The sequence below is a fragment of the Astatotilapia calliptera genome, chromosome 7, assembly GCF_900246225.1.
Source record: "Astatotilapia calliptera chromosome 7, fAstCal1.2, whole genome shotgun sequence".
NCBI lineage: Eukaryota > Metazoa > Chordata > Actinopteri > Cichliformes > Cichlidae > Astatotilapia > Astatotilapia calliptera.
Window position 1 is genome coordinate 27386508 of NC_039308.1, and position 21459 is coordinate 27407966.

General features: G+C 38.5%; 1 protein-coding gene across 6 annotated transcripts in view; it reads left to right on the plus strand.

Annotated features, from left to right (window-relative positions):
• LOC113025917 (ankyrin-1-like) overlaps positions 1-21459 on the plus strand; it is a 77029-nt gene that overhangs the window by 23630 nt on the left and 31940 nt on the right. For all 6 annotated transcript variants that reach the window (XM_026174160.1, XM_026174161.1, XM_026174162.1 and 3 more), the window contains exons 2-15: positions 8743-8844; positions 14368-14466; positions 14939-15037; positions 15728-15826; positions 16389-16574; positions 16825-16923; positions 17066-17164; positions 17280-17378; positions 18179-18376; positions 18778-18876; positions 19124-19222; positions 19612-19710; positions 20775-20972; positions 21250-21348. In XM_026174160.1, the coding sequence (XP_026029945.1) occupies positions 8743-8844; positions 14368-14466; positions 14939-15037; positions 15728-15826; positions 16389-16574; positions 16825-16923; positions 17066-17164; positions 17280-17378; positions 18179-18376; positions 18778-18876; positions 19124-19222; positions 19612-19710; positions 20775-20972; positions 21250-21348 (1674 nt within the window). The remainder of the gene's footprint in view (positions 1-8742; positions 8845-14367; positions 14467-14938; positions 15038-15727; positions 15827-16388; positions 16575-16824; positions 16924-17065; positions 17165-17279; positions 17379-18178; positions 18377-18777; positions 18877-19123; positions 19223-19611; positions 19711-20774; positions 20973-21249; positions 21349-21459) is intronic.

Below are 21459 nucleotides of genomic sequence, written 5' to 3' on the forward strand. Positions count from 1 at the left end.
AGAAAAAAAATATGCGTCTGGAAATGAAAAGGATGGGCCCGCTTTAGATTTGTTAATCATCACCACAAAATGTGGTACCTTGAAATGAACTTAGCAATGTGCTAACAACATGACTTTAGTAGGTACAGTCAGTAAATGGTAAATGGGCTGATTCTTATATAGTGCACTTTATACAATGTGTCATTCACTTGGTTATGTTCATTCACACTATAGCACTTTTTTCTATACCCAAGTGCTTTCTGTCTAACGTTAACATGCATTCCTATTCCAGTGAACACAACTGAGAGCTACTTGGGGTTCACTATCTTGCCCGAGGATACTTTGGCATGCAGAGAGAAGGCAGCCAAAAATCATCTACTTCCTACTTCCTGAACTACAGCCACCTCCCAATACTAGTGTTCCCACTATTCTTGCCAGTCTCTTATTTTGCAGTCATTACTGTGAATAGCATGAACCTTTCTCAATCTTTCTTAATCTGAAGTCTCAGTCTTTGTGCTTTTACCTACATTTAGATCCAGGATGAGTCACTTTCATGCTCACATCCATTGTATTAGTGTTCAGATCAAAGCCTATATGTTGCACGACACCATCTCATACTCTGAAACTCTCCATCCATCAGTAATAGATCAGCTCACACACCGTAGAGCCTGCAGGACTCAATCGATTTTTAATTCTCGGGGCTGTGACTTCATCTTGCCAACCATAAGCACACGCTTGAAGTGATGTCCATTTTCCTTGGCGAAAATGTTAAATTATGGCAGCCTAATTATGAGTTAATGCTTTCAATATCATTAGTATGTTAAATTGTTTACATGTTAAGCATTTTATTTAGATACTTCTTAGCTGATGTAAAATCTTTTGGAGTGACATAAAGACTACAAATATAGCAGCTTTATGATGATGATGGATAGCATCTGTATCTACTTACCTGACAAATACAACTTAACTAAATAACTAAAAACAACTTTCATGTATTTATTTTAAAATCTATCTTATTTTTTGTGTTTTAGCCCGTCTCACTTGTATGTCACAAAATAACAATTAACAAATTGAAATTTTTATTCAAATATATTCCAGTTTATTTGATTTAATATTGACATAATATGTATAATGTATGTATCTGTTCTTATTTACACAGATGTAGATGTCATGAGTATGTAAAGCAATAGAAAATATATCTTCAGATTAGACTTTTTTAATGTGATTATTCCAATCATTGCTTTTATGAGCTTGTGCGTATTCTCGTGAAAATATTTTATGCTATCAGACCTACAGGGACTTGAAAACTGTGGAAACATGGAAAATAAGAAACTGTGCCAGTAATAATATAAATGATAAGCTAGGTGACCTGTTTTATGTACCTGTACTGTGCAGCATACCTCTCACCAGTGATACTGCCATGTGTAGGGGGTTTCTTTCTGTTAGGATGGATTGGCTCAGCCTTAGTGTGAGGAGCTTGGACATCTGCTGCTCCTTTGTGTCAAAAGGAGCCAGTTGAGATGCTTATTGCATCTTATTAGGATACCTCCTGGCCACCGTCCTTTGGAGGTTTTCTGGGCATGTCCAACTTGGAGACCTGCTGGATAGATTACACATCTCCAGCCTAGGAATGCTTTGAGATCCATCAGGAGGAACTTGAACGCTTTGCTGGCGAGACAGATGTTTAGAGTTCCCTGCTTGGTGTGTTGCTGTCACGACTCAACTTTGGATAAGCAGAAGCTAATGCCCTGATAGATACATCTGTTTATGGTATTTACAGTATGTTGTACTCATGACTGTGAGATGCACTTGACAGCTGGAGTCTGCAGGGCTTGATCTGTTTTTGTCCTGCTGTCAGTGCATGAAAACCATGTGTAACCATACCTTTGTGTGTTAATCTACACTCAGTCGTGTCTCTGTGGTTTTTTATATTTCTTTTCTGTTCCTATTTTATGTGTGTGTAAGTTTGCCTGGGAATCTGTCTTCTGTGGTAGAAGTGGGTCTTTGTTTAAACCCAAGAGGATTCATTACTGTGATCTATCTCCCTCCCTGTTGGTGCTAACACTAACATACTGTGGCGTCTGTGCAGCTATTTTTAGTTTTGGTTTGTGTGTTTGAAGGTAATTTGTCTTGGTATGCTTTTTTTTTATCATTATATGAATGAACGTCTTGTTCGTGCTCACTATTATTCCATCTACAACAGATATTTGTGTCCAGTATTTATCACAATAGACCCCAAATATGCTGCTTAAGATCATCCATGATTGGTTTTGAATATTTTTCTTGATTATTGAGCTTCTGCACCTACCCTCCTATGCCTTTGTTTCTTTCCATCTTAATTTTTATCTCTCCATATTTGCACAGAAATTAGGGCTTGTTGTATTATGTTTAAATTATGTTGTCTTGCTCTTATTAAAGGACCATAGTTTTACATTTTTGTTCTTATTTGATTTTGTTTTCAATTTTGTCTAGGTTCAGTTACTTTCCAGAACAGATTTGCTAGCTTCAGTTTAGTTCTTTACTGTTTGAGAATGTTTTGTTTGGGTTACAGTGATACAGTGGCTTTTATACGGTGGCCCTGCAACTGGTCCGTCGGGTTATTGTCTCCCCAGAAACACTTCCCTTGTGCTTTTGGAAATCTGTTTTTTCCTATTTCCGTTGTGTTTTGTGTGCTTTTGCCGTGTTTTTCTTATTGCTGGTGTTTTCTTAGGTTGCAGTCCGTTTGGCCTCTCAGGGCCACTGTACTTTTCAGCCTGTAAAGACGAAGTGATTGAAGTGCAGAACTTCAGTTTTAATTTTTAAGGTGTCTAATGTAAGTGGTCAACTGACATGGTAAATGGACTGATTCTTATATAGCACTTTTCTACTCAAAGCGCTCTATACAACATGCCACATTCACCCAATTGCGCCCATTCACACAAGCACTGTCTTCTAAGTTTCTTAGTGCTGCCTAACTACTCAAGTATGAATTCATACACATTCATACTCCGATGGACACATCGGAGAGCAGTGTGGGGTTAGTATCTTAGTATCGAACTGCTATCGAACCACTAACTTCACAACATCTAACCAAGTCAAGAACACTTTCAAGGAGGTAGATACTTCATTATCAAGATCTACATTTAAGAAATACCATCAAAAATTGAAATACCAGAAAGTACAAACCATTGGTTATGCTCAAGAATAAGAAGACCAGATTAGACTTTACAAGAAAACATCTAAAAGAACCTGCTCAGTCCTGGAAAAATGTCTTTGGATAGATGAAAGCCAAATTAGCTTTACTAGAATGATGGGAAAAGAAGGGTATGAACTAGGAAAGGGATGCCTCATGATCCAAAGCAGATCACATTATCTGACTAACAGGATGAAGGCAATGCTATGGCATGAGCATGTAAGGCAGCCCGGTGAACCGGGTTGCTAGTGGTTATTGGTGATGTGAATCCTGAAAGGTAACAGGATGAATTCTGAAGTGTATGGGCCTATACTCTGAGACGAATGCTGCAAAATGGATCACAAAGAGCTTCAAAGTGCAAATAAATAGTAATACAAAGCATAAATGCAACCCAAGAGGTTTTCAAGGCAAAGAAAACATATTTTTCAATAACAAAGTCAGTGACCTGATCTCAACCCAACAGAACATGTCGTTCAGTTTCTGCAGGCAAAACTGAAACCAGAAAGATCCACAAACAAGCAGCAACTGAAGATGATTGTAGCCAAGGCTTAGCAGGGCGTCTCAAGGTTTGGAAAAACAGCATTTGAATGTCCATTTGGAGTTCTAGTCTTCAGGCAGGCACTGACTGCAAAGGATTTTCATACAAAAAAATATTATTAAAAAAAAATGTTAGTTTGTCCAATTAATTTTGCACATCTAAAAATAGCTGTAATTCCTGAGGACTTAATGCAGTAATTTCATCAAATTACGGTCAAATAACTGCTGAAAGTCTGAAATTCAACCCCAAATGCTTAATTTTCTAAAAAAAAATATGTATCTAACACATCCATGCACATGCAAAAGTTCCAGTGTGGAAGAGACGAGATGCATGTTTAACTGTTGGAAGAAGTCTCAACTTTAAGTGACACAAGAACTCATTTCAAAATTAGATGTGACAGGCGCTGTCACTACGATAAGTACAGACATCCAGTGTTCTGCCAGTGACTAATGTCAAATACCCACAGCACAGAAAGTCAACAAAACGCTTCCAGTACAGACTTTGTGATATTTAAAGTTTCATGATCTATATCTTCCCTCTCAAAATCACCTGGGGAAAAGCTAAATGCTAGAATTGTGCACTTGATACTGTAAAACTTTATTTGGCATTTACACCGCTGTCTCAGAACATTAATTTAGTCACATAGATGTCAAACTAAGACCAGCAACAGCTTATTTAGCAGATTATATTTTTCTCTCCCCATGCTCCATGACTCATTGCCATACGTGTCTTAACATTTCTCATCTTGTAGAAAATGAGGTGTTACTCATGCAGTTCCTGTCCCTTCTAATAGACTATTCCTGCATATTTGCATTAGTGTGTATGCATATATTTATCTTGCATGGGTGCCTTCTTGCTTTCATTTCCATGTGTGTGAAGTCATGGGACTTTAGCTTCAGTTTTCTCTGCTTCTGTATTTTCTTTCTGAAGTCTTTGCTTTCATAGCTTTTGTCATGCAAAATTTGGCTACAGTACTTTTTTGGGAGCGTAGGTTGATGAAAGTAGGTTTGATGTGATGGCAAGATTTGGTGTGTTTAAGAACTCTGACAGAAGAGCTTTTCACACGTTGCATCCTACCAAGAACTTTGCTCAGCATTGACCTCTGTATCAGGTCCTGTTTTGGCTTCTGAGAGGTTAGCCAAACCCTGGGGAGTAAATAAGAAAGTTGTATTCAAAGTACACTTGTTTCTTTCATACTTTGTATGTGTTTGTCCATAAGTTGTTGTGGGATTCCTTGAGGTTTTGCAAAGATCATCTTTCTGCCTCCCCTAAGTCACCAGTTAGTATTTCAGGTGAAGATATTGAAATTTCAGCATATCAGCGCCCGAGGAATATTGTAGTATTTAAGTTCATTCAAAATTCAGATTTTAAGACAAACTAATTGGATTTATTGTTTTGTAGTATATTGTGCAATGACTGTGTGTTATTGTGCCTTTTGTAATGAATTTAAAACTGCCGTCAAATGCCTGCACATACTTGTCGTAGACTTGCGACATGCATAGACAGTGGAGTGGGAGATAAAGGCTCCTATTTTATCATTTTTCTAGAATATTTGTGATTATTATATTTCTAATGACAGATAAAAAAAAATACTCAATGTTTTATTAATTTTTGCAGCTTGCAGGCAGCAGCATTTATAAGTATAAAAGTAAATAAAGCATTTGCAATCCTCCTTTTCGAGGGGTGGACCTTGAGGCTTCATAATATCACTTGGTGATGTCACAGTGGCTACATTCTTACTTTAAACTGCGAGCTTTAAAAACAATGAAAATGTATAATTTAGAAAATAATTAGTCGCATAACTATTTGTTTTTATATATAAATTAGTAAAAAATTGTGTATTTTATGACCTTCAAAAATTGAAGAAGAAGAAGCCTCCCACAAATGATTGTTTCCTCCTGACAAACTTATCTCCAGATGTTTAGCTTGATAAAGCTGAAAACTAAGAGGTGAACAAGCAAACTTACTGTAAGAGACAGTTTTCTGATATTAATATTTCTTGACCTTGACAATACAAATTATGTCTGAAATATAAATCTGAAATCACTTGCATAGCATCAAATTATATTCATTTACTGGGTGATAATTAGCTTACTACATATCACTACATTTTGATTAAAACTTGAATATATGGAATTGAACCTTGAATATATTGAATGAACCTGAAACAGTGACATTTGTCAGTAACTGCAAACTTTTAAGCAGTAGTGCAGCTATCACCATGTCTCTTCTTAAGTACATCATGGAGTTCAGTACCTTTTTAACTGTCACTTCTACTGTGTCTACTTCTACATCTACTGTTTATCTAGAAGGATGTGCAGGATAAAGTGTGAAATTAAAAAAGCTAACAAAACAATAACAAAGAAGAATAACTGGCACTAGTAAATGTGTTGCAGAGCAACAGCAACACAAACAGCATAAAACACAATGGGGAACACATGAATATGGGGAAAATACTGTAGAATGTGAGGAGGGAAGCAGAAGCGAAGTGGTGCAGAATGGGTTTCTGGATTTTTCATTTTCAGCTAAATATGGTCAGCTCATGCCTCATGTTGTGGCTGGGTCTATTCACCTGACCAACACTCATTAACAAAATAATTTGCCACATGAAAAATGCACATAGAAAATGGCTTCATTTAACAATGGTGCAGAGTCATTGGGAAGAAGAGAGGGGATGCAGGTGTAGACTGTGATCAGTAATATTATGACACCAAGATAAATGAGGCAAAGGACCGAGATCTGAAATGGCTTTTGGTTGTAGAATAAATCATAGCGTAATATACGCATGATAAATAAATTTAGCTGAACACCAGCAGGGTTCAGGACCACATTTTTTTGTGATGAGTCTTTGCTAGAACCCATTTGATCGTGACAGCAATTGTGTAAAATAATGTGACAAGCGACCTTGATCAGCTTGATAAGCAGGTATTATGAGGTTATAAAACTGGAGGATTATACACCAGTTTTGGTGTATAATTTGCGACCGTGGTTCAGGTGGTTGAAAAGTTCATCTTTAACCGGAAGGTTGCCGGTTCAATACCCCAGCTCTCTCTGTCCTGGTCGTTGTATCTTTGGGCAAGACACTTCATCCTACCGCCTACTGGTGTTGGCCAGAGGGGCCGATGGCGCGATATGGCAGCCTCGCTTCTGTCAGTCTGCCCCAGGGCAGCTGTGGCTACAACTGTAGTTTGCCTGCATCAGTGTGTGAATGTGAGAGTGAATGAATAGTGGAATTGTAAAGCGCTTTGGATGTCTAGGAAAGCGCGATATAAATGCAATCCATTATTATTATTTTTATTATTAATAACAGCCACGCCTTTTCAAACTTGATGCAGGTTAACCACCGTCCCCTGTTCTCACAGGATATTTGCATTGCTCAGATATTATCTATGCTGGCACAGTAAAATAATCAAGATTTAAATAGCTAGGCCCTACACTGCTGCTTGAAAAGCTGAACTTCTCCCTGAAGACATGTAAAGGAAAAACAGCAAAGCTACAGAACCAAAATTCAGCATGCATAAATTGCCTCACAAGCTTCACAAGCTGCAGTGTGGAGTTGAAAAGAGCAACTGTAATTGTTTGTATTAGAAAAAAAACTCATCTGGAAAAACAGGTTACCACATTCTATAAAGACAGAGTAATTATCATGTACTGTTTAAAATATCTTCTCTGCTCACTTGCCAGTTCCTAAAGATAGAATATTCATAAGAGACTCTCCATAATGTGACAGACACCTACAATGTACACAGTAGCAGCACACTGGATTGTTAAGTAGGAAGGCTCCTGTCACTGATAGTGAGTCTTTGAGGTCCTGTCTCTCATCTCTGCTGTGCACAACTGCTGTCTAGCTCTTATGTTCAAAGTAAAGAGACCAGATGCTGAATAGATAATACAATATTATCCTTCAAATACGCACGCAGGAAGATAAGAGTAACAGGTAACATGTATGATATTTATAGTATCGTCAAATGTATTTACACAAATCACGTACCAGTTAAACAATAGATTGGTGCCAAGATAGATGCCTGTGCTGACTTCAGGAAAGGGCACTTAGAGTAACATGAACAAATCGAGCTCCTCTAAGAGTTGATGTCTTTCCTCCTTGGTATTATGTTAAAACGCACCTGAATGCTCCAGACCTGCAAACTGACAAAACATCTGCTTTTTTACCCACTTATTTGCTGATGATCAGTCAATGAAGCGCATTCAATTAGCAGCACCTGGCTGCCACATTCCCTCTTAATTCTTATGGAAGCAGTCAAGGTGTACCTTTTCACAGGACTGCATGGAATCCTGTAAAAGTGTTATTTTTCACATGAGCTGTGAGGAGAGAAGAAAAGATGACTCAGTGACTTGAAAAGGGCAAGCATATCTTTAAGCAGTTCAGCCTAATTAAAGTACTTGGGAATAACAGCTCAAACTGGTGGTGACAAGGGTGGAGAGAGGGTCAAGAGTGCAGTACACTGCATAACATTTCTCTTTCACAGCGTTGAATCATTTCATTGTGCAGGTCAGTTGTATTACATTATTTGCTGATAAATGAAATCGGGGTGGGCGTACAAACACTGACACACAATGAGATACAAACCACAGGAGCTTTCCTGCCTGAGATCAGACAGGCAGACAGCGGAGCTTGTGATGAAGCGTGCTATGAATGCCAGCCCAATGCAGAGTGTGGGCGAAACACGAATGGAAGGAGTCTGACATTTTAAGCCTCTTACAGAGGGCAGAGAAGCAGTGAATGTGCAGTAGTATCATATTCCTGCATATTGCCCTGTGTCTTGCCTTGAAGGGTAGTTATGTTATTATAATGGATTAAGATGTGTAACCTGACTGAGGCTCTTAGTGTAACTACAACTTGATAGCAAGGATAATGTTGGAGGAACAGTTAATATTGAAGGATCTTTGCATATTGTTGCTCTTTTTACAATTTCACAAATAAGCAATTTTGTCATCAGTCATCGCTGTTATGTGAAAGTTTTTAAATGCACAGAAACACAGTGATTTGTATTCACCTGCGTGCTCGCTTCCTCCTCTCCTCCACCTTCTGCAGGCCGATGCAGCCACCAGCTTTCTGCGCGCAGCTCGTTCAGGGAACCTGGACAAGGCGCTCGATCACATCAAGAATGGAATCGACATCAACACAGCTAATCAAGTAAGACAGTTTCAGTCAATTCACTGGAACAGCCATCAAAAATCTGCTTACGTTTGTGCCTGTGTGTGTGTGTGTGTGTTTAAGAAAAAATGGCAGCCACTGGTTTCTATAAACAAAAAAGGCAAAACAGGGCTCATATCAAAATCTGTTACAACATTTAAATAAGAATTGTGGTACAAAAATGGTTACATTGCAGCATTACTCTATTTGGTTTTGCTTTTTGAAATGTAAAGAAATTAAAAATTAGCCAGAAATACATAATGGCTCAACTTATCTTGGTGACCGCACCGTATATAAATATATAAATGTATAAATATACCAACACAAGTGATTTGATTGGAAGAAAAACAAAATAAAATAAACATCTGAAAACTGGGCCTAAAGAAACAAAAACAAGAAAGGGTGCTGGGCCAGTCATGCAATGGGCTGTAGGACCCAGAACTTTCCTTACTAAACTAATGAAGTAAGAAGGCTAAAATAACAAGTAAAGCCACAAAAAACAGACTACTAGCTCATCCATTACTCCACGTGGTGTACCTAGGTGAAAATGAGGAACAGAGGAGACAGGGGAGCAGGAAAGAGAAAAGGAGGCGAGAGAAAGCAAATAAAAGAGGAGGGTGTATAACAAGGTCTCAGTGCCAAGCCTTTTTCTCAGTGAGATCTTCCCTAGATCAGTCATCATGCATTCTGGAAAAATGGACAACCTATAGCAATCTATTATCGGTACAAGTGAATTAGCTTTGACTGATCTAATAATCATACCTTTCTTTTTCCAAATCCACCATGGAGTTAGTATTGGAGTAATAAACATTTCAGTGCACTGTTAAAAGTGAAAGAGTACCACTGAACAAGAGCACATAATAGGAGCAGACCAAGCTTTATTGTTTGGTCTCTTAATGTTTCTCAGGAGAAATTTCTACCAGTGCAGTAAAGAAATTTGTGACACTTAATGTGCCCTTGCACATCTCTTGCCCTCCTGTTCATTTATTACTTGCTCTAGGGCAGCATGTTGGGAACGAGTTTTGTCTGCTTGTACTGTTTCCTTTAATCACTTCTTGCAAGATACCTTTTATAAAATATCACACCATTATACTATTTTTGGGATAAATGGGACCTGTAATTACACCATTGAGCCAAACCTTTAGGAAGATCCATCCTTGATATGATAAAACCCTGATAACTCATTTAAAAAAAATCTTTAAACCATCATTAAAGTATTCTCAGCAAGATTATGGATAAAAGTAGAATATATACACATGAGTGAATGGTGAAGTTTTTACACCAGGGCAAATCCTACTAGTAAAATATACTCACTAACTACTGTCGCAGGTATGCTATGCTGGTAGTAGGTTGGACTCCCTTTTGCCTGCAGAACCTTAAATATTCATGTTAGAGATTCAAAACATTGCTGGAAAGATTCCTCAGAGCCTTTAGTCCATATTGACATGATGAGCATCACACAGTTTTGAGCTTTCTGCGACTGTGAGTTATCATGCTGGATGCAGCCATCACAAGACGGTCATAAGGGGACAGACATGATCAGCAATAATACTCAGGCAGGCTGTGGTATATAATCATTCCTAAGTTATTTCTTATGAAGCCCAAAGTGTGACAAGAAAATATCCTTAACACCATCACACTACTGAAAAACGGGACGATCGCATTTTTTACACCGTTTACTCCAAATTTTGACCCTGCCATCTGAATATCTCAGCAGAAAATGAAACTCATCAGACCAGCCAATTTTTTTCCAATATTCTTGCACGTGCCTGTGCACGGTAGCTAACAAGAGCGGCACTGAATGTGGTCTTTTGCCACTATACCCCATCTGCTTCAAAGTTTGATGTGTTGTAACTTCATACATGGTTCTCAGCACACACTGGCTGTAATGAGGGGCTATTTGAGTTGCTGTTGCCATCTTATAAAATCAAAGCATACTGTCCATTCTCCCCTTACCTTTGACATCAACAACTGGATTTTCTCTTTTTCTGATCATTTTCTGCGAACCCTAAAGTTGGTTGTGTGGGAAAGTCCCAATAGATCATGTGTCTTGGTAGCTTTTCAGTCATCCAGCTAATGTTGAGTGCTTTCACGTGTCATCCAAGAGGTTTCTTCAGTTCTAAACTACGGATAAAGAGTCCGAGGTATGCAACCCCCCTTGAAAATGGTGTTGAAGGTCATTGGCCCACTATTATCCTCGGAAGTCGTCACATGAGGCAAGCTGTGAAAAAAAGCATCGAACATTAGCATCGCAGGGGCCAAGGTCTGAAACCTCTGCAAGACATTTTGAGCTACTAAGGTCACCTGAGGAACGCAGGATGGGCTGAAACGCAATGAATCAGCAGTTTCTGTAATACTTAAATCAGCCAGTCTGGCACCAACAACCATGCAACATTCAAAGTCACTTCAGTTAATTTTCTTCCCGATTCTGAGCCTCTGAACTTCAGCAGGTCATCTTGACCATGTCTAAATGCACTGAGCTACTGCCTTGTGATTTGCTGATTTTATATTTACATTAACAAGCAGTTGAACAGGCATACTTAATCAAGTAGCCAGTGAGTATATGTACTCAAATCTGTACTGTAAGTACTTTGCCTTGATGATTAATGTTTCACTAGCTTAAAGAATTAAATTATAAATAAAAAAGTGGAAAGATTGATTTCCCTACAACATATATAGTACTGTAGCTCTTTAGCACTAAACTGTAGGAAAGAAAGGTTTTCCCTTGCTAAGAATATCAGGATTAAAAAACAAGCTAAATAGATAATTGCAGTTTATTTTCATTCTATTTTGCCATTAAACAAACTGCATAGATTTTTGTCATTAGAGGAATACTTAATGCCATACCATTATTTCAGTGTTATCAGTAGAGTGCTCATTTGCAAAATCAGCAAAGGATTTAAATATAAACCAAAAAGAAAATTAACTATTCATGACTCCTAGACCCCCCTGGGTTTCTTTCATTTTGTAAAGTAGGGTATATTAATATTTAAGTACAGTTGTGGTCAAAAGTTTACATATGCTCATCATGGTCATGAATGCCATGATAATTTGGGATTTTTAATGATTTTGTTGAACTGTTCTTTTTCCGGGGTGGAATGACTACATAACACATCTTTAATGACTAGAAAATACGAATTGGATGCACAAGGTTGAATTTTGGGGCGGGTGGTTATAATCCACACACAGTCAGATATATATAAATATACACCCCAACTAATATTTGGTTACATTTCCCACTTTAGATAGCCATCAGCATAAGCCTGGCTGGATATTTGACCACTCTACTTGGAAGATGGGGTTGGTGGGGTTAATTTACAGTTGGGGAAATAATTATTTGAACCCCTGCTAAATTTGTAAGTTTGATCAATTACAAAGAAATGAACAGTATCTAATTTTATGGTAGTTTTGTTTTACTGGAGAGAGAGAGAATACCAACCAAAAATCCAGGAAAAAAACATAGTACATAAAAGTTTGTTTAGGCTGGCTGTGGCATGGGAGGATTTTTAGTGACTGACGAATGCTTTTATACATGGATAAAACACCGCTACTGAAATGTAAGTCATTTTTGACAGTTAATGTTTACTCTCAGTATGTGATGCACTACTGATGGAAGTAATGCAATTCAATTGTATTTTATATAGCACCAAATCACAACAACAGCTGCCTCAAGGTGCTTTATATAAGGTAAAGACAATAATGCAAAAGAGACAGAAAAACCCAACAATTATAAGACCTCCTATGGTCAAGTGCTTTGGTGACAGTGGGAAGGAAAAACTCACTTTTACCAGGAAGATACCGCAAACAGAACCAGCCTTAGGGACTGGTGGCCATCTGTCGTGACCATTTGGGGTGAGGGAAGGAAGAGTAACACACAAATAAAATAACAGTGGATGTGCAGTGGATTTCACTAATCACTGTGGGTCACACTTCAAAATGAGAATTGCATCAGTACATATTACACATTACATTACACAGAGTTTGTAATTGCAGAGACAACTCCATTCATTTTGGGCATGTCATTTTCAAGCAGGAAGCTCAGAAAGCCCTTTGGTTTGCTTTGGTTTGGTAGTGTGGGGCATTTAATAAACTCAGATTTATTTCACAGGATTGGAAGAGTTAAGTAAAAAAAAGTAAAAGAAAAGTTAGATGTCTTTGATTATGATGGTTTCCTGGTACCATATTGCCTAGAATTCTGCCATAAAATTGGCCCTATACAATGGCATCACTTTTTTCCCTTTATATTCTTTGAAAACAAAGAATATGTCAATAAAAGATGCATACTCGGGCCAGTGTGAAATTGTCAGTCTTCAGTATTTAGAATATTTGCATTTCATCGTTATTGGCTGGTTAGCTTGCAGGTGTGGTAGAGGAGCACTTGGTGATTTCATGGGCAGAAATCTCTATGCAGACCTACAGCCACACCAGAGAGCAGGATTTGACCTGGAAGCCTTGGTTTCTCAGTAGTTACTATTGTTAATAGAATCTAAAAAACTTGGATTTAATACCCACAATTCTGATCATTTTTAAGTTATTAAATATTGTTTTTTATCTTATGTTTATTTGTTTACTGTTACATTGATGTCTTTTTGCTCATGATGAAAGCAAGGGCAGACATGGTATATTTATATATGATATATATTATATGTGATTCTGCAGCAATGATCTGGCCTTGCTACAGAAATACAGGCTGTTCTTGGTTTATCTGTACCTACCTAACTAATTTCCATAGCTATTCCATTATTCGTGTGTTATGATGAAAAAAGAAAAGAAATCTCACCCTGTAGCTGCTTCAATCACATCTACACACAGCAGACATTCACACGTTACAGTGTGTGTAATTGCCTTTGATACAAAGTGTGTTTCCCATCAGAGCGCATGCTCGCAGAGATGCTCTGTTACCCATTTGAATTGAGTGACACTGCAGTATGATCAGAAGTCTGAGAGTTTGTGGATCACTGAGACTCCTGGTGGCCAGATTGTTTACTACAGGCAGACTGCATCTTCTACAAACATCAGTAATTCACTGTGCAACTAAGCTGCCACAAAAAAGACAGATAATCACAAAGAGAGACAAACCATGCTGAGATAAAACAGCTGTCTCATCAGAAAGTTCATTTTTTCAGAACTGAGCCCTCGTGCTGTCACAGTGGGTTTATCCGTTATTTTTAGAGACACTCTAACTAGACAAGTGATGTTCTGCACAGCTAGAGAAAGTGAGCATATGTTGCTGCACTCACAGGGGTATAGGAGTGAAGAATACCATTTCTATCCTCTCCTCTTGTGGCTTCCTAATTACCTGTCAATGAAGTGGGTGGAGTTAGAACCGATGGAGAACTGTATAAGCTTTGGAGTCTGATTATGTTCAGCAGCAAGTCCTACACATTATACTCAAACCACAGCATGGATAGCATATTGTTTCCTTTTCTCAAAGGTCATAAAATGCTTTCATGTCTAAGCTTTACTATTATAGCTTTGGTGGGAGTTGTTTGTGTAACTAAATCTCTCCATTTCCTCCTTAAGAATGGTCTTAACGGGTTACACCTCGCCTCTAAAGAAGGCCACGTCAAAATGGTCTTGGAATTACTCCATTCTGGCATTGAGCTGGAAGCAACTACAAAGGTACATTTTTTTCTGTTCTCTCTGTTTCTATGTTTCCAACTTGAAGTGAGTGAACCGTGGTAACTGCCACACTTTCCCAAAACTTGTCTTATTTTACTATTTTAACTCAGGGTTTGTTTAGTTGAGTTGAGTTGTAAATACTGGGACCAATGGAAAACTACACTTACAATACAGATACACAACATTTTTTTAATGTAATACTTTTGTATTTAAACACAGTTTAAATAGACAGTTTAAGTGTTTCTCATTTATACCAAAGGTATTTATTGATGAACAACTAAATAAACTAAAACAAAGTTTTCCTGCTTTTAGTCGGTATAGCTTTTTTAATCTTATACACACTACACAGACTAGATTTCACTGTTGAGTTCTCAGTGTAGCGATCTAGGCCATTAGGCTGTAATAATTGCCCTCTCACTCACTTTAATTTTCTTTTCTCGCCTTCTCTGTGGTTTTTTTATGTGACCTCAAGAAAGGGAACACTGCTCTCCATATCGCAGCGCTGGCAGGGCAGGAGAAGGTGGTGGCTGAGCTCGTCAACTATGGTGCCAATGTTAATGCCCAGTCACATGTGAGTCGCCCCAAGCTGCGTAGAAGGGTTGAACGTATGAGCCAAGTGTGTCGAGTGTGTATGTGCATTTGTGCGTGTTTTGTTCCTGTTGAATATGTGTCACAGCAGCTGATAAATCATTTCTCTGCATATTTATATATAGTATCTGTACTCATAAACATGTGTGCGTCTGTGTCCTCGGAAAGATAAGCACCTGTTTTGTATCCAGTACTTTACCCATAAAGGTAAAGGTAGGATGCTTTTAAAAACTGATACAATTTTTTATTTTTGCAATTTTTATTCATCATTAACCTTTTAAAAAAGTGCAGTACAAAATTTTCTGACGCCTCTTTGCTTTAAAGACAGAACCAATTCTGCTGGATGCAGTTAATAATTAATAGGCAGGATTGTTTGGGGCAAAGTTTGTTACCAAACTTTAGCTGTATCAGTGTCCTCTGTCCATTCATGTAATCTAAGGCTAACTGCATAATGTTTGGATTAGGCCTCTATGAAAATATGGGTGCTTTGAAAATAGTTCTTCATGACTCAGGCTTTACCTTTGGATTGTTGTTCATAACTGCTCTAACTTTTGCATAGTAGTATACATGTGTATGCATATGTGTGTTTGTTTTCTGACATCACCACTTGCAGTATAGGTGGATGTCCATTTCTTGTGTGTTTTTTCTACAAAATGTATTTATGTCCCAACAGAAAGGGTTCAGTCCTCTCTACATGGCAGCACAGGAGAACCATTTAGAAGTGGTCAAATTTCTGCTTGAAAATGGTGCCAATCAAAGTCTCCCAACTGAGGTATGTGTCTTTCAACAGCCTGTTTATTGTTGGGTGTTTCCTGACAAACCACACTGATGATGGGTCTTTATTATAAGAAACTGTAGGATGTGTAAAGTAGTCAACAATTGTGCCAATGCGAGAGGGTTTACCAAATGGAAATTTCCTTAATTAACAACAACAAAACTTTAATTGTCAACAAACATTGCGGGATCATGTAAATACAATTAACAATAGAAAATAAATAGGAACATATTTAGTGGTTTTAATTGATAGAACAAACAGAAATTGTCGGGCAAGAGGATATAATTTGAAATCACATTGTCTCTAACATGCTAACATCTAACATCTCCCTTTATTATGCCTGCTCTCATTCCATTTTGTTTTGGCCTACCTTTTCTGTCACCTATCAATGTACATACTTGAATTGGTGTGTTGCACCGTTTTCATTGTAAGAGTCCTACAAAAAAAAAAATAGTTGCAGTCTATTTTTAGTGACAAAAAAATGGTTCGTCCTTTAATTAACCTCCTCTTCTTCTTCTCTCCTCTCTGTTTCTCTTCTGCTTATTGTCCCCTCCCTCAGGATGGCTTCACTCCCCTTGCAGTGGCCCTACAGCAGGGCCACGAAAACGTAGTGGCACTGCTCATCAACTATGGCACCAAGGGCAAAGTCCGCCTCCCTGCCCTGCACATTGCTGCAAGAAACGATGACACGCGCACTGCTGCAGTTCTCCTGCAGAACGACCCCAACCCTGATGTTCTTAGCAAGGTATGCATTCACTGAGTATGGGTAAACTAAACTGTCAATAAGTCAGTCAAAAAGAAAAGATGTTGCATGAGCACAAAAATGCAGCTGATAAGGAAGTTCTTTCAATTAATTATACACATTTAAGGAAAATTCTGTAATCTCCTTAACTTCTTTTATCTGTAAACCTTTCACATTGTCCTTATTTAGTAAATATTTTTAAACTGTTGCTTGCTAATGCCCATTGTGTGTCTGTCTCTCTCTTTCTCTTTAGACTGGTTTCACACCTCTGCATATTGCAGCTCACTATGAAAATATGAGTGTAGCCCAGCTGCTGCTGAACAGAGGAGCGAATGTAAACTTTACCCCCAAGGTCAGTTTAATATTATAAAACATAACGATTTGCTTTTCTACATATATATCTACATGCAGAAGCTTTTAATGTAAATATAGCTGGGATATAAATTATACTATAAGCATAAAATTGACTTGATTTATTGACTTTGATTGTTTAGAATGGCATCACACCCCTTCATATAGCCTCTAGGAGGGGCAACGTAATGATGGTCAGACTATTGCTGGACAGAGGAGCACAGATTGATGCCAAAACTAAGGTACTAAGCTGCAATTTAACATCTTCTACATTTCCCAGCCTGATTTTGGAGTTTGTTAGTCTGCACTTCATGGTGTTTATTTCTTGTCTAATTTGCTTCACTTCTCTCTTTGTAGGATGAGCTGACTCCTCTCCACTGTGCAGCTAGGAATGGTCATGTTCGCATTATTGAGATCCTGCTAGAACACGGTGCTCCCATCCAGGCTAAAACCAAGGTAGGTGGATTTTGTGAAATATTGCACTATGGCTGATCTATGGAGGTATGCTCTGTGGAAAAGAGGACTGAAAGTCGTTAGAAGCAAGACGAACTACAAGCTGCAAGAACCAGAAGTGGTGAAGTTAGATGAGTTCTAATACCTGGAGTCAACCATCCAAACCATCCAAAGTAACAGACAGTGAACAAGAGATGTGAAGAACAGAGTGCAAACAGGGTGGACAGAAGAATAGCAGCAAGAGTGAAAGGGAAGGTTTTAAAGTTGTGAGACCAGCCATGATGTTTGTTTGGAGAAAAGGGTAAGTGACAAAAAGACTGGAGGCAGATACGGAGGCGGCAGAGTTGAAGATGCTTAGATTTTCATTGTCCATAACAAAAGTTTGTGTATTAGAGTGACAGCTCAGGTTCAACAGTTTGGAGACACAGTTAGAGAGGCAAGCCTGAGGTGATTTGGCCATGTGAAGAGGAGGTATAGTGGATATATTGGACGATGTTGGACATAGGTTAAATATAGAGCTGCCAGACAGGATGACAAGAGGAACACTCCAGAGGAAGTTCATGGATGAAGTGAAGGAGAAGTTTGGTGTGACAGATGAGCATACTACAAATAGGGTGAGATTCCTGACAGAAGGAGAAGCAATCACCATGGCTGCATGTTTCATTAATGTGGAGTCTTTTCCACATTTAGCTACTGAGAAAATCCCATGATGACTCAGTCAGTGTCAACTCTCCAACCTGCTCTGCCTCCATATAGCCTACAGTTGATCGCTGGAGTCCCTATCGTATTGTTCTTTCCTACAGAACGGTCTATCCCCCATCCACATGGCAGCTCAGGGGGATCACATGGACTGTGTCAGGCAGCTACTCCAGTACAATGCTGAGATTGATGATATCACACTCGACCATTTAACTCCTCTTCATGTAGCAGCCCACTGCGGTCACCATCGCATGGCCAAAGTTCTCCTGGACAAGGGGGCCAAAGCCAATGCACGGGCTCTTGTGAGTAACCGTTTTCTTTTGAGATAATTTCTATTAAGTTACTGTGGAAAGTTTTAGGCAATGAATGTGATCTCTATGGCATTCATACATTCTAGGATCTTGTGTTAATGAGGAACTAACTGTAGCAGTAATTTGATATTCTCCGTTTCTCAAAGTTGGCATAAACTCAGCTCACATTGCTTTGTCTTCTGCCCTTAAATGAGTTATAGTTGTGTTCAGTTCAGCAAACTTCTAAATTAGTAAAAAAAAAAAAAATCTTTATATTAAGTCCTTTAAAAATAACGTTTTCTGTAATTTTGAGTTGAAAATGTACAACCCATTTTTAAACTGAAAAGTCAAAAATCTTCAGCACTGTGATTTATTTCTGAGCTGTTTTTTTTACTATTTTTTTATGTTTGCAGAATGGCTTCACACCTTTGCATATTGCTTGCAAGAAGAACCACATGCGGTCTATGGACCTGCTGCTTAAGCACTCTGCTTCCTTAGAGGCTGTCACAGAGGTAGGATGGTGTGACCACGAGGAAAAGGGTCTAAAAATTAACAAATCCTTATCCCGATGTGCAAGCCCTCACCCTGACAGTTGTATGGTACTTGACAGAGCTAATCACAGCTCTCTAAATCGCTGCCACCATCATTGATAGTAATCCACATAGGCCAGACAGACGTGGCTAATGAGGTTAAATGTAATTTAGCCTATTTATAATGCATGAGTTTGATGTGCTTTTCTTTTCTGTTTTTTGTTCACAGTCTGGTCTCACTCCTCTTCATGTAGCAGCTTTCATGGGGCATCTGAACATAGTGAAAAACCTGCTCCAAAGAGGGGCTTCACCCAATGCTTCCAATGTGGTGAGCACTGCTTTTCTCATCCCAGAACAGAACAAATTGAATCTGACTGAAAGGGGAATAAAGTCACTCCTTTGGAGATCTGTTTTGTGGAATGCATATTAAATAATAATTAACTACTGGATTACTGAAATTAAAAGGCCAATCTGAACCATGGCCTTTAATACTACGATAGAGGATTAAAACAAGATTTACTCTAAATTTTAAAAAATATGTGTGTTTGAACTTTATCAGAAAGTTTTAAAACTCAAAATAAATAAATATAGAAACTTTTCATTGTAGGTTGTTACAGATGGATGAACTGCAAATGTCAGTATACATATGGACCCTTATATACACATTTGGGGTGCTATTTTGTCATTTGAGTAACTACCTGTATTTATCTACATCAGAAAGTGGAGACTCCTCTTCATATGGCCTCCAGAGCAGGACACTGTGAAGTTGCTCAGTTCCTGCTCCAGAACTCAGCACAAGTGGATGCCAAGGCTAAGGTATGAGCTGAGTAGTAGTACTAGTAGTACTACCAATGCTTCCAAGCAGAACACGGAGGGTCAGCCTGTCCATGCCACTAAATAAACAAAACAAAACACAAAACAAATATTTCTACAAGCTCCTCTGGGTGCAAAGACCGCCTTTTATCATTTGAGGAATATAGCCAGAATCAGACAAGTTTTGTCAAGCGACACTGCAGAGGTTCTTGTCCATGCATTTGTGTCTTCACGTATTGATTATTGTAATGCTCTCCTTTCTGGGCTACCAAAGAAAAGTTTTAGAGGTCTACAGATGGTGCAAAATGTAGCTGCTCGCATTTTAACAAGAACTGGGAAAGTTGAGCACATTAGCCCTGTACTGAGATCTCTTCATTGGCTACCTTGTCAGGTTCGAGCAGATTTTAAGGTCCTGCTGCTCACCTACAAGGCTTTAAACGGACTGGCACCTTCATACCTCTCTGACCTTTTACACCATTATGTCCCATCCCGTGCTCAGGACTCAGGACTCTGGCCTTCTAAAGGTTCCTAGAGCCAGAAAAAAGACAATTGGAGAGCGTGCTTTTTCTTTCCATGCCCCGTTTCTGTGGAACAACCTCCCTCGAGATATTAGGCAGGCATGCTCTTTGGAGGTTTTAAAAACTAAGCTGAAGACACATTTGTTCACCCTATCTTACATGTCTTAATTCTACGGCTTTTCGTTTTTGAATTCTTACTGTTTTAACTTATTATTATTATTATTGCTGTGTATCGCTTTTATTTATTTATCTTTTCAGTTTCAAATAGCTGTACAGCACTTTGTTTGAAAGCGCTTTATAAATAAAATTATTATTATTATTATTATTATTACTAGTAATAGTACCTTATTCAGCACCCAAAACAAACTTACAAATGATCGTGCAGCAATTATCAGTCAATCACTGATCTTTTTAAGTTGTCACAAACAATGCATAAAGGCTGTTTCATGTACACAGTGGCAGGTTTTATTAGGCATGATGTTTAATTTCCCGATGCTCAGCTGTATCTGTTTTCCAACTTGAACTAAACTCATTGTCCTCTGTGTCCAGGATGACCAGACACCTTTACACTGTGCAGCCCGTATGGGCCACAAGGAGCTTGTCAAGCTGCTCCTTGAGCACAAGGCCAGCCCTGACTCAGCTACAACTGCAGGTCACACACCTTTACACATTGCAGCACGTGAAGGACATGTCCAGACTATTCGAATATTATTGGATGCTGGAGCGGAGCAAATAAAGATGACAAAGGTAAAATCAGAATTAAGATTAAATGCTCAGTTAGTGCAGACCGCGTTTTATTGCTAACTGAACCGCTTCTGGCAAAAGATGACCGTTGAGGTTATTTGAGTCTGTCTTATGCTAAATTAAATAATTTAAAATAATTTTCTCAGCTAAATATAAGCACAGATAGCCACAAATAGTTACATATAGTAAAACCCCATATTCAGAAACATTGTGGTGTACAGATGCAACTGAATCTTTGACAAACATCTTAGTCTTTTCTTCTTCTTCTTCATTTGAGTAGAAAGGTTTCACTCCCCTCCACGTGGCCTCCAAATATGGAAAGGTAGATGTGGCTGAACTCCTTCTGGAAAGAGGAGCAAACCCAAATGCAGCTGGGAAGGTGAGCCAGTCTGTACTTTTGTTGACAGGCAGTGAGGAGCAGTTCATTCTGCAAGTTTGACCCCACCCCGAGATAATTTTGTTTTCAGCTAATTGATTGATTACCATGGTA